The sequence below is a fragment of the Aquarana catesbeiana genome, linkage group LG06 (genome assembly GCF_042186555.1).
Source record: "Aquarana catesbeiana isolate 2022-GZ linkage group LG06, ASM4218655v1, whole genome shotgun sequence".
In the NCBI taxonomy this organism is placed as follows: Eukaryota; Metazoa; Chordata; class Amphibia; order Anura; family Ranidae; genus Aquarana; species Aquarana catesbeiana.
Genome location: NC_133329.1, coordinates 75,537,411 through 75,549,903, shown reverse-complemented (window position 1 = coordinate 75,549,903; position 12,493 = coordinate 75,537,411). Strand labels below are relative to the sequence as shown.

The 12,493-nt window shown below is 39.3% G+C and overlaps 1 protein-coding gene across 2 annotated transcripts in view; it reads right to left on the bottom strand.

Annotated features, from left to right (window-relative positions):
• Positions 1–8,778, bottom strand: part of MGRN1 (mahogunin ring finger 1) — a 32,838-nt gene extending 24,060 nt beyond the window's left edge. The window contains exons 1-2 of one of the 2 annotated variants that reach the window (XM_073636240.1): positions 8,655–8,778; positions 3,045–3,135 (exon numbers count right to left, since the gene is read on the bottom strand). In XM_073636240.1, coding sequence (XP_073492341.1) covers positions 3,045–3,132 — 88 coding nt within the window. In that variant the 5' untranslated portion in view covers positions 3,133–3,135; positions 8,655–8,778. Of the gene's footprint in view, positions 1–3,044; positions 3,136–8,650 lie in introns of both variants that reach the window. The other variant, XM_073636241.1, reaches the window with a different exon arrangement.
• Positions 8,779–12,493: the final 3,715 nt, after the last annotated feature.

The window sequence follows — 12,493 nt, the reverse complement described above, 5'->3', positions numbered from 1 at the left end:
CTGGCTGTATGTTTAGGGTCATTGTCCTGCTGGAAGGTGAACCTCCACCCCAGTCTCAAGTCTTTTGCAGACTCCAAACAGGTTTTCTTCTAAGCTTATATTTGGCTCAATCCATCTTACCATCAACTCTGACCAGCTTCCCTGTCCCTGCTGAAGGAAAACATCCCCACAACATGATGCTGCCACCACCATGTTTCACGGTGGGGATGGTGTGTTCAGGGCGATATGCAGTGTTGGTTTTCCGCCACACATAATGTTTTGCTTTTAGGCCAAAAATTTCAATTTTGGTCTCATCTGACCAAAGCACCTTCTTCCACATGTTTGCTGTATCCCCCACATGGCTTCTCACAAACTGCAAATGGGACTTCTTATGGTTTTGCTTTCAACAATGGCTTTCTTCTTGTCACTCTTCCATAAAGGTCAGATTTGCACGACTAATAGTTGTCCTGTGGACAGATTCTCCCACCTGAGCTGTGGATCTCTGCAGCTCCTCCAGAGTTACCATGGGCCTCTTGGCTGCTTCTCTGATTAATGCTCTCCTTGCCCGGCCTGTCAGTTTAGGTGGACAGCCATGTCTTGGTAGGTTTGCAGTTGTGCCATACTCTTTCCATTTTCGGATGATGGATTGAACAGTGCTCAGTGAGATGTTCAAAGCTTGGGATATTTTTTTATAACCTAACTCTGCTTTAAACTTCTCCACAACTTTATCCCTGATCTGTCTGGTGTGTTCCTTGGCCTTCATGATGCGGTTTGTTCACTAAGGTTCTCTAACAAACTTCTGAGGGCTTCACAGAACAGCTGAATTTATACTGAGATTAAAATTACACACAGGTGGACTCTACTTACTAATTAGGTGATTTCTGAAGGCGATTGGTTCCACTAGATTTTAGTTAGGGGTATCAGAGTAAAGGGGGCTGAATACAAATGCACGCCACACTTTTCAGATATTTATTTGTAAAAATTTTGAAAACCATTCATCACTTTCCTTCCACTTCACAATTATCTGCCACTTTGTGTTGGTCTATCACATTTACGTTTTTGGTTGTAACACGACAAATTTCAAGGGGGGGTATGAATACTTTTTCAAGGCACTGTATCTATCAGAGATGGGTGCTCTTTTCTACCAATGCAAATTCATATTGGCTCTGTACTATTATAACATGTACAATAAAACTTTCTAAATACACAAACAAATAAAAAGTTATGATAGAAAGCGGGAAGAAGAAGGATTTAGGCCCAGTTCACACCTATGCAGGTGCATTTTGCATCTTTCAATACAAGCTTTTGATCTATTGGTCTATGGAACGAAAAACAAGAAAAAAGTCCCTGGACCTTTCCATAAAATGCACAGATGTGAACTACATTATTGGAAACCATGTTAAATGGACTGTAGTGTGTTTTTGCAAAACTGAAAACGCACTAAAAAAAATTCACAGGTGTGAACCAGGTTTTAGGGATGATTCAGGTTAATACGGGATCGAGGAGCACATTTTTTGTTTTTTTTAAATACTTGTAAGATTGCTTTAACCGACTGGAAGCTCATCCCTTTGACCTGCAGATCAATATAAGAGTAGATTGATACAAACTAACAGTGTTACTTTCTATCTGCTGTCCTTTACAGCTGCTGGATTAAAACGCAAAACTAAAAATGTAATATATATTATATATACATCGCAGCTTACCAACCATTAGATGTAGAATCTGTATCGTTTTTCATTTTTTTAAGCTTTTTGCCCCTCTGTTTTCACCTGGTGATCTGGGCAGTAACACACCTGCATTAGAGCGCCTCCACTCTGGATGATGGAGCACAGGGGGCACCTTTGGACAACAGCATTGTCAGTCTGGGGTGGGGGGTATTAGATGTATTAGCAGAATAAATACACTAACAAATTGAAGGAAAACTTCCGCTAACACTTAATAATCAGTTACAGAAAACAGTTTTGTTCCTTTTGGGATAAAGGTTTTACAAAATAAAAGCTGACCATTGTTTAAATGGTTTGTCTCTCCTCTGTAACTGATAGTCTGCTGGAGAGCTTGTTCTGTTGAAAAAAAACAGACTCACTGGCCGGATCAACAGGTGAAAATAAAAGGAAAGAAAGCCCAAAAATGAAAATGAATGCAGCCATCACATCGAAGATTTGGTAAGCTGCTTTGGGGTTTAATACCACTTTAAAGAAAAGCAACTCCGAGGATATGCCAAGTGCAAGGCAGTGGGGGAAGCAGAAGCAGTGGGGGGGGTAACTAAGCTTTCCCTATATACTTCATTACGTTTTTTTTGGGCATGTGTAGTACATCCAGTGTCCACAACTGGTTAAAGTGTACTACCATGTTTCCCCAAAAATAAGACCGGGTCTTATATTAATTTTGGCAACAAAAGACACAGTAGGGCTTAATTTCGGGGTAGGGCTTATTTTCGGGGTAGGGCTTATTATATAATGTGTATTTGTCAGTTCCTGTGCCCCCCCGGTCTTCTCTCCCCCTCTCCCTCCCTGCCTGTCAGCTCAGAAGTCATTAGCATTGTGGGTTAAAATGCTTGTGAAATCCTATAATCCACTCTATTAAAGTATTATATAATGTACAATGTGTGTGTTCCTGTAATATAATTGTACCAAATACCTTTGTTGCAGCGCCGCTCGGTGCTTCCATGACCCGCCGGAACTCTCTTCCCCGCTCCAAGCACTGCAGAGGCCACCCCCCCCCCCCTCCCAAGATCCCCCGCTGACAGCCGGGAGAAGAGGAGGAGAGCAGCGGGAGGTCAGCTGAGCGCCGCTGTAACAGGTGTTTGGCACAATTATATTACAGAAACACTCACATTGTACATTATACAATACTGTAAAATAGAGTGGATTATAGGATTTTACAACCACTCTACACTAGGGCTTATTTTCAGGGTAGGGCTTATATTGCAGCGCTCTTGGAGGAAAAAAAAAAAAAAAATAATAATAATAATATCACACTAGGTCCTATTTTCAGGGGAAACCCGGTAATTATGAACAATGGGGAAAAAAAAAAAAAAAAGGGAAGGATGACGGCGGAGTCCTCACCAGATTTGGGCGGATAGCGGTAAGCAGAGTTGGCCTGGATATCGATGTCTTCCACACCGGCAATTCTTCGGCCCCACACCGCCCCCATTGTCTGAGGAAGGAAACAACAAGCAATAAGTGATACATCCAACTGTGTACACAGGCACAAATCTGTCATATGACGGCTACTTAAAGCTCAACTCCAGACAATCTTTTTTTTTTGTGTGTCTTGCATTGAGCAGGATGGTTGCTCAACCTGTGGCCCTTCCAGCTGATGTGGAACTACAAGTCCCATGAGGCATTGCAAGACACTGACAGTTACAAGCACGACTCCCAAAGGCAGAGGCATGATGGGACTTGTAGTTCCGCAACAGCTAAAGGGCCACAGGTTGAGCAACCATGTCAGGTTTTTATTGCCATTTGTGAAATGAGATTTCCTCAATTCTTCTCTGGACAGAAGTGTTGAAAGATCTCCCTACTGAGGGCCAAAAAAAAAAAAAAAAAAAAAAAAAAACTATTAGTACAGTGATGGAGGGTTAAAAAGGGTTAGAGCCACCTGTGCCTTTCTGCCCTGATGACAACCATTCCTCCCATTTCTTGTACAGTTGTCACAGGGACAGGAAGTCATGGAAAATCTTCCTAACGGGGGTCACAGGCAGAAATAAATAAATACATAACACTTTTTAATTCTTCACTAAGCTATTCAAAAATAAAAGTACATTTTTGGCTGGAGTAAGGCTTTAACAAAACATTTAATAATAATTATTATTCTAATATACAGAATTTGTATAGTGCCATCAGTTTGCACAGTGCTTTACAATATAAAAGGGAGAGAGAGCACAGGTACAATACAAGAGGGTAAGGAGAGCCCTGCTCATAAGAGCTTACAATCTCTTGAATTCTTCTAGAGGAATTATATGAATGAATTTAAATTTGATTAAAAAAAAAATGTTTGTTTGTTTAGTTGTTAGGTAAAGGCACAATTAAACAAACTTTTTTTTTTTTCCTTCATTAAAATTTAATTTCATTCTTATAGTTCCTCTAGAGGAATTCTAGAGATTGTAAGCTCTTATGAGCAGGGCTCTCCTCACCCTCTTGTATTGGATAGGCCTCTCTGAAGAAAGAAGAGTTTTCAGGGATCTCCTAAAGATGGAAAGAGTAGAAGATAGACAGATTGGGGTAGGGTGTTCCAGAGGATGGGAAAGACTCTGAAGAAGTCCTGGAGGGGAGGAGGTGACAAGGGAGCCAGAAATCAGGATGTCCTGGTCACATCACACAGGTCCTTTGACCTTTTAAATCAGTGTATGGCCGGCTTTAGGACCCCTGTCAGGTTGTGGTGGAGTTTTTTTCCCCCCTCATTTCCTGCCCCAGTGAACCCCACCGGTTACCAGAACAGGAAGTGAGCAGAATCTCCCCAAATGGAGACACAAGGCACAATTCATTTTCTTTGCGTCCATCTAGGGACACAGAAAGTCATCAACTGTCGGGTTATACTGCCACCCACAAGAAGAACTGACACTAGCAAAACAGCCGTTTATGACTTTTTGAGTCCCGAATGAGGAATAAATCCTCAACCCTTTTTCTTTCATGCAGCTTTTGTTAAGAGTGGAGGAGAGGAAAAAGAAACCCCATCAGGTATTTATTGCTGTCTTTGCCCCCCACCGGGGGACACCCTATTTGTCACTGGACTGGAAGTGAGGGAAGGTTTGTAAAATTTTAAGTTGTCACAAGAACAGGAATAGAGGAGAAATCTTCCAAAAGGGGACACTTGTTGTTATGACTTCTGTCTAAGGACTCATTTACACTGTAATCCCCGAGTTCAATGTGCAGTTCTAGATGTGCGTTTACATATATTTGAAATGCATTTGAGGTGCAGTTCTTTAAGCATTTTTTTTTTATGCTAAAATTTAGACTTGCTGCCCTCCTCTGAAAAGCAATCCGTGGGAGATCACTTTTTAGAGGGTGGTTGTCAGGTGGCTGGGAGGCGATGTAGCCTCCTCACCACTTGTTTTTACTCTGTAAAACACATGCCGTGCATTCACCTGAACGGGTCTGGTCTGGCACTGCCCACAGAACGTGACGGAGGGTATCATTTTTGCTTTGCGGCAGGAGCACAACCTTGTCCTGTCTGGCTGTTTTAAAGAGGGCAGTAAAAATTAGGCTCAGCCACCTACTTTTACCTCCCCGTCCCTGATCGCAAATGTAAACAAACTACTAATTAGTAGCATTTACATGTGTTTGTGCAAATAAAATTAAAAAAATAAAAAGAAGGTGTACACTGTACTTTTTTTTGAAAGCCCCACAATAGTGTACACTGGGCTTATTAAAATACATACATTTTTCTTGCCTATGTGTTTAAAACCGCGTTCAGCTGCATCCGGTGTAAAATGAGCACTTAAGCCGGCCAGAGAAGGATTAAAATCTGGCTGGTTCAGTGGGGGGGGGAACCAGGTGAATTTTGATCCATCAATGGCCGTTCCTGCTAGAGAGAGAGAGCGGTCTAACGATCGGCTTCTCTCCAATGAGAATGGTGGAAATGTTTCATGTGTTCAGCTGCAATTCCGATCAGTGTATTCTGACAGCGGGACAACATATGGGAGGGTCCCTCGCCCCCCCAAAATATGTGAATCTGTTTGTCTGCTTTGATCAGCTGTCTAGAGAAAGAAAGAAATAAGGAAAGAAAAGAACGAAAGAAAGAAAGAGTTCATTTTCAGGGTTTTTCTGCATTAAGGTGAAAAACCTTCTGTAGTGCGCAGCCATTGGCTCCTGCTGCTGTCAATCAAATCCAATGATGCGGCGCCGAGTCCTGCATTCTGTGTGAACGGACATGGGACTCGGGATCGCGCCTGCACGGGTGTCCACCAAGGGGAGCGCTTCTCCAACGTGGACACTCAATGTGGGGAGGAGCCACCAGAGCTGCTGAGGGACCCCAGAAGAGGAGGATCGGGGCCACTCTGTGCAAAACGAACTGCACAGTGGAGGTAAAAATAACATGTTTGTTATTAAAAAAACAAAAACAAAAAAAAACAAAACTAGGGATTACAACCCCTTTAAAAGCGGAACTTTACCCATAACTTGATTAATAATAATAATGTTCTTTAGCAAGGATCATACATTCGACATTAATAATAATGCTACCAATGCTGTAAATTGCCTCCGGCATTGTTCCTGTTTGTTCTCACTGGAAACAGCCATTTTGCTGAAGCCCAGAACAGCAGTAAATTATAAAATGAAACTAAACCCATTGATTTACTGGTTTAAAAAAACAGTTAGCAATCCCGGAATTCCAGGAATGTAACTGTCACATTTGCTTGTGACCAAACTGTCAAACCATCAAATAGCTGGTGTCATAACTGATAACATGTGCAGCACCCTGGCAGTTGCAGATCAAACAGAAGCAGCTTCCTTACATAGTTAGTAAGGTTGAATAAAGACACCAGTCCATCCAGTTCAACCTGAGTGAGTGTGGGTGTCTACAATTGTCCCTATCCCTGTACATTGTGTCTCATTAAGATGCTCATATATAATTATTATTTAAGGTACTCATATAGTGCCATCAATTTACACAGCGCTCCACACATACATCACACGCTCACATCGGTCACTACCCTCAAGGAGCCCACAATCCAAGGTCCCCAACTCACATTCATATACTAGGGCCAATTTTTTAGACAAAAGCCAATTAACCTTCCAGCATGTCTTTGTAGAGGCTCCCGCTGCTATCAAGCTATCCAATGAGGACGGAGACAGGAGGAGGGAGAGAGGAGGGAGAGAGGAGGGAGAGAGGAGGGAGAGAGGAGGGAGAGAGGAGGGAGAGAGGAGGGAGAGAGGAGGGAGAGAGGAGGGAGAGAGGAGGGAGAGAGGAGGGAGAGAGGAAAGAAGAAAAGAAGAAGGAGAAAAGAAGAAGGAGAAAAGAAAAAAGAGAAGAAGGAGAAAAGAAAAAAGAGAAGAAGGAGAAAAGAAGAAGAAAAGAAAAGAAGGAGAAAAGAAGGAGAAGAAAAGAAAAGAAGGAGAAGAAAAGAAAAGAAGGAGAAGAAAAGAAAAGAAGAAGGAGAAGAAAAGAAAAGAAGGAGAAGAAAAGAAAAGAAGGAGAAGAAAAGAAAAGAAGGAGAAGAAAAGAAAAGAAGGAGAAGAAAAGAAAAGAAGGAGAAGAAAAGAAAAGAAGGAGAAGAAAAGAAAAGAAGGAGAAGAAAAGAAAAAAGAGAAGAAGAAGGAGAAAAGAAGAAAAGAAAAGAAGGAGAAAAGAGAAAAGAAAAGAGAAGAAGAAAAGAAGAAAAAAGGAGGAGAGATATTTTTCACCTTAATGCATTAAAGGTGAAAAACCTTGGAGACTTTACAACTCCTTTAAGAAAGGGATTTCCTCTCCTCACTTCCTGTGTTGTCTCTGGGACAGGAAGTGAGGGGAAATCTCCCCAATGGGACACAGACAGCAAAACAATCCCTATTCTATACTTGAATCCATGTGTTGGGTTTACACTACAGATCATCAATAATACAAAAATACCACCAACTATACAGAGAATGGATCCTGATCACACATCTCAGCATTCCTTCAAGCGGGGGTTCACCCACACCGCCAAAAAAAAAAAAAAAATATTAAAAGCCAGCAGCTACAAATACTGCAGCTGCTGACTTTTAATACATGGCCACTTACCTGTCCCGGGGTCCAGCGATGTCGGCAGGGGACGCCGAGAACCCGCTCGGTTCTCGCCAGCTGCCGCCGCCATCCTAGGTGAGGGAATCAGGAAGTGAAGCATTGCGGCTTCACTTCCCGGTTCCCTACTGCGCATGCGCGAGTCGCGCTGTGCGTCCCTAGTGGTCCCCGCTCTCTCCTGGGAGCTGTGTGTTCCCAGCAGACAGTGCGGTGGGGACGGGAAGAGGCATAGACTCCCATGGGAGTCTATGCCGGAAGTGGGTGCAAATACCTGTCTTAGACAGGTATCTCCACCCCCCTCCCCCCTGAAAGGTGCCAAATGTGACACCGGAGGGGGGGAGGGTTCCGAAAAGTGGAAGTTCCATTTTTGTGTGGAACTCCGCTTTCACTACTGGAGAAGTCCGATGGATGGGAATTCTTCTATCACACAGAAGATTGGGGGAGGGAGGGAGATGGGATTATAAAGTCTGATCACCATTATTATAATCCGGGGACAAATCACCCCAATCTGGGACTGTCCCCGGAATCTGGGACCACCACCTGTGACATCACATCCAGCCACAGCAATCAACCCCCCATCTCAGGGTAACAAAGTAGAATTAGAGTGTAGATTGGAGTGTGTGGATGTAGATTGTTACATTGTATCACATAGCCCCCCCCTCCCCCTCCATGGGGGATACAGACACACCCCCCTATAGATGTACACAGGATGAGATGGACAGTCTCCAGGATTTCATGGATCAGGAAATAGATACATTGTATATCACATAGAATGAATGCCAGCTCCCCTCCCCCTCAGGAAGTACAGACATTATAGAGATATAAACACAGATAAAGATCGGCCTCACACTCACTGTATAAGGAAATAAATTGTTATATTATATCCCAGCCCCGCCCCCACACGGGGTACACAGCCCCCCACATACAGCTCTACCCCCCTCCGTACACAGTCCACATTCCGGGAGGAATCTACCTACAGCGTCTTGTTGTCTCCCTCCGGCCTCCTTCTTCCCGTCCGCTCCCGGGAATCCTCCACTCCGCCGCACAGCCTGCCGGGAACTGTAGTCCCCACCTCCCCCTCCCCCAGCAATCCCATACAGCGCCAGGACTACAATCCCAGCACCCCCCGCGCCGGGCTGCCAGCTGACTGGCCTCAGCATGGAAAACAATGGCGGGACTGTACCAACTGACTAGAGACAGGGGGGCGGATGTGGAAAGAAAGTGATCCGCCCTAGGGCTCCGCTTAACCGTTGCTATGCAAGGTAAAGAAATGTAACATTTTCCTAACTTCTGGTAATAGTAATAATAATATACAAGAACAGTAATAATAATAATAATAATATAATTTATTTGTATTATGATGACGATTATTATTATACATTATTATTGTTATTATTCTTATTATCATTATTATATATTTATTATTATTATTATTATTATTTTTATAATTATTATTTAGTATTATTATTATTGTTATTTAGTATTATTAATATTATTATTATTATTAATTATTATTATTTTGTATATTATTATTATTATTATTATACAGTTGTGCTCATAAGTTTACATACCTTGGCAGAATTTATGATTTCTTGGCCATTTTTCAGACAATATGAATGATAACACAAAATTATTTTTTTCACTCATGGTCAGTGTTTGGCTGAAGCCATTTATTATCAATCAACTGTGTTTACTCTTTTTAAATCATAATCACAACAGAAACTACCCAAATTACTCTAATCAAAAGTTTACATACCCCAGTTCTTAATACCGTGTATTGCCCCCTTTAACATCAATGACAGCTTGAAGTCTTTTGTGGTATTTGTAGATGAGGCTCTTTATCTTCTCAGATGGTAAAGCTGCCCATTCCTCTTGGCATAAAGCCTCCAGTTCCTGTAAATTCTTGGGTTGTCTTCCATGAACTGCACGTCTGAGATCTCCCCAGAGTGGCTCAATGATATTGAGGTCAGGAGACGGAGATGACCACTCCAGAACCTTCACTTTATTCTGCTGTAGCCAATGACAGGTGGACCTGGCCTTGTGATCATTGTCATGTTGGAATGTCCAAGTACGTCCCATGGGCAGCTTCCTGGCTGATGAATGCAAATATTCCTCCAGTATTTTTTGATAACATACTGCATTCATCTTCCCAACAATTTTGACCAAATTTCCTGTGCCTTTGCAGCTCACACATCCCAAAAACATCAGCGATACACCTCCGTGTTTCACAGTAGGAATGGTGTACCTTTCATCATAGGCCTTGTTGACTCCTCTCCAAATGTAGTATTTATGGTTGTGGCCAAAAAGCTACATTTTGGCCTCATCTTACCAAATGACTTGTCTCTGTGCTGTTTGGCGTATTGTAAGCAGGATACTTTGTGGCATTTGCGTAGTTATGGCTTTCTTCTGGCGACTCGACCATGCAGCCCATCTTTCTTCAAGTGCCTCCTTATTGTGCATCTTGACACAGCCACACCACATGTTTTCAGAGAGTCCTGTATTTCATCTGAAGTTATTTGTGGGTTTTCTTTGCATCACAAACAATTTTTCAGGCAGTTGTGGCTGAAATTGTAGTTGATCTACCTGACCGTGGTTTGGTTTAAACAGAACCTCATTTTCCACTTCTTGATTAGAGTTTGTTTATTGCTGATTGGCATTCTCAATTCCTTGGTTATCGTTTTATATCATTTTCCTGTTTTATACAGTTCAACTACCTTTTCCCGCAGATCCATTGACAATTCTTTTGCTTTCCCCATGACTCAGAATCCAGAAACGTCAGTGCAGCACTGGATGAAAGATGCAAGGGTCTGTCAAGAGTCCAGAAACTCATTGACCCTTTTATACACACACTAATTACAAGCAAACAGATCACAGGTGAGGATGGTTACCTTTAATAGCCATTCAAACCCCTTTGAATGATGATGGGCACTGATGGGTGGCAGTGATGGGCACTATTGACGGCCTCCCGGCAATGTAGGTCCGCGCTGTAGCCGTCATTCGGCTATAACGCAGACGGGAACAGGTTAAAAAGAGTAAACACAGTTAATAAATGGCTTCAGCCAAACACTGACCATGAGTGAAAGAAAACTTTTTGTGTTATCATTCATATTCTTTGAAAAATGGCCAAGAAATCATAAATTCTGCCAGGGTATGTAAACTTATGAGCACAACTGTATATTATTATTGTTATTATTATTACTATTATAATACTTTATTATATTATTGTTATTATAATACATTATTATTATTATTATTATTATTATTATTATTATTATTATTATTATAATACTACTGCTACTCTACCCCTAGTAAAAATGTTAGCAAAATAACAGGACTAATTAAAAAAATAATATGACTACTAACAATATAATACTAAAACAAGATGATTACCACCAGTACTACTAAAAAAGAATACACATAAAGGATAAAAACAAACATCTAATAAAAAAATAAAATAAAAATAATAAACCAATACTACTACAAAAATAATAATAATAATAATAATAATAATAAACCAATACTACTAATAATACAGTAATAGTACTGATAACAATACAACTACTACTAAACTACTTACAAGTTTAAAAATATATATAGTGGTATATAAACTGTTGGCACTTTATAAATCCTATTCAACCCCTAGTAAAAATGTTAATAAAATAACAAGACTAATAATAAAAATAAAACAATATGACTGCTAATAATATAATATTAAAACAAGATGATGATTACTACTACTAAAAATAATGCAAATAAAAAGTAAAATGAAACATCCTATAATAATAAAAATAAACCAATACTGCTACTACTAATAATAGTAATGAAAACAATACAACAACTACTAAACTACCTACTAGTAAAAAAATAAAATAACATAAAATAGTAGTAAATAATAATAAAATACAATATGACTACTAATTAATATATATATATATATATATATATATATATATATATATATATATATATATATATATATATATATATATATATATATATATATATATATATATATATATATATTATATTATATTATTAATGTAACTACTGCTACTGTCCTCCTGGTAAAAATGTTAATAAAATAATATAATAATGATAACTAATAATAAAAATAAAACAGCATGACTACTAACAATATAAAAATAAAACAGCATGACTACTAACAGTATAATACTAAAAGAGGATGATTACTACTACTGATAATAATAATAAAAATAATACAAATAAAAAATAAAAGCAAAACATCTAATAATAATAATAATAATAATAAAAACAATACTACTACTACTGCTACTAATAATAATAGTAATAAAAACAATACAACTACTACTAAACTACTCACTAGTAATAATAATAATAATAATACCATACAACTACTACTACTAATAATAATAACAATAATAATAATATTACATTACAACTACTGTTACACAACTACTAGTTAAAAAAATAATAATAAAAAAGACTAATAATAATAAAATAATATGACTACTAATAATAACTATAATACTTAACAAAATGACTACTAATAAATATAGTAATACAGGCATAAAAATAATAAGCAATAGGACTATGACTAATAATAAATACATTAAAAACCTTACATGTATATCTTACCAGGGTTGCTATGAATAGACATCCTCATCCCTAAGTTATTATGGGACTTTAAAGCCACAATATGTAAATAATTAAGTGCTTGTATCCTATAATTATAATGTATCCATTCATTATAAAATTAATAAAACTTTTGACGTATTCCGCCTCATATTGTTTTCATAACAAAAATAAATAGACTCTGAATGAACATATATATAGC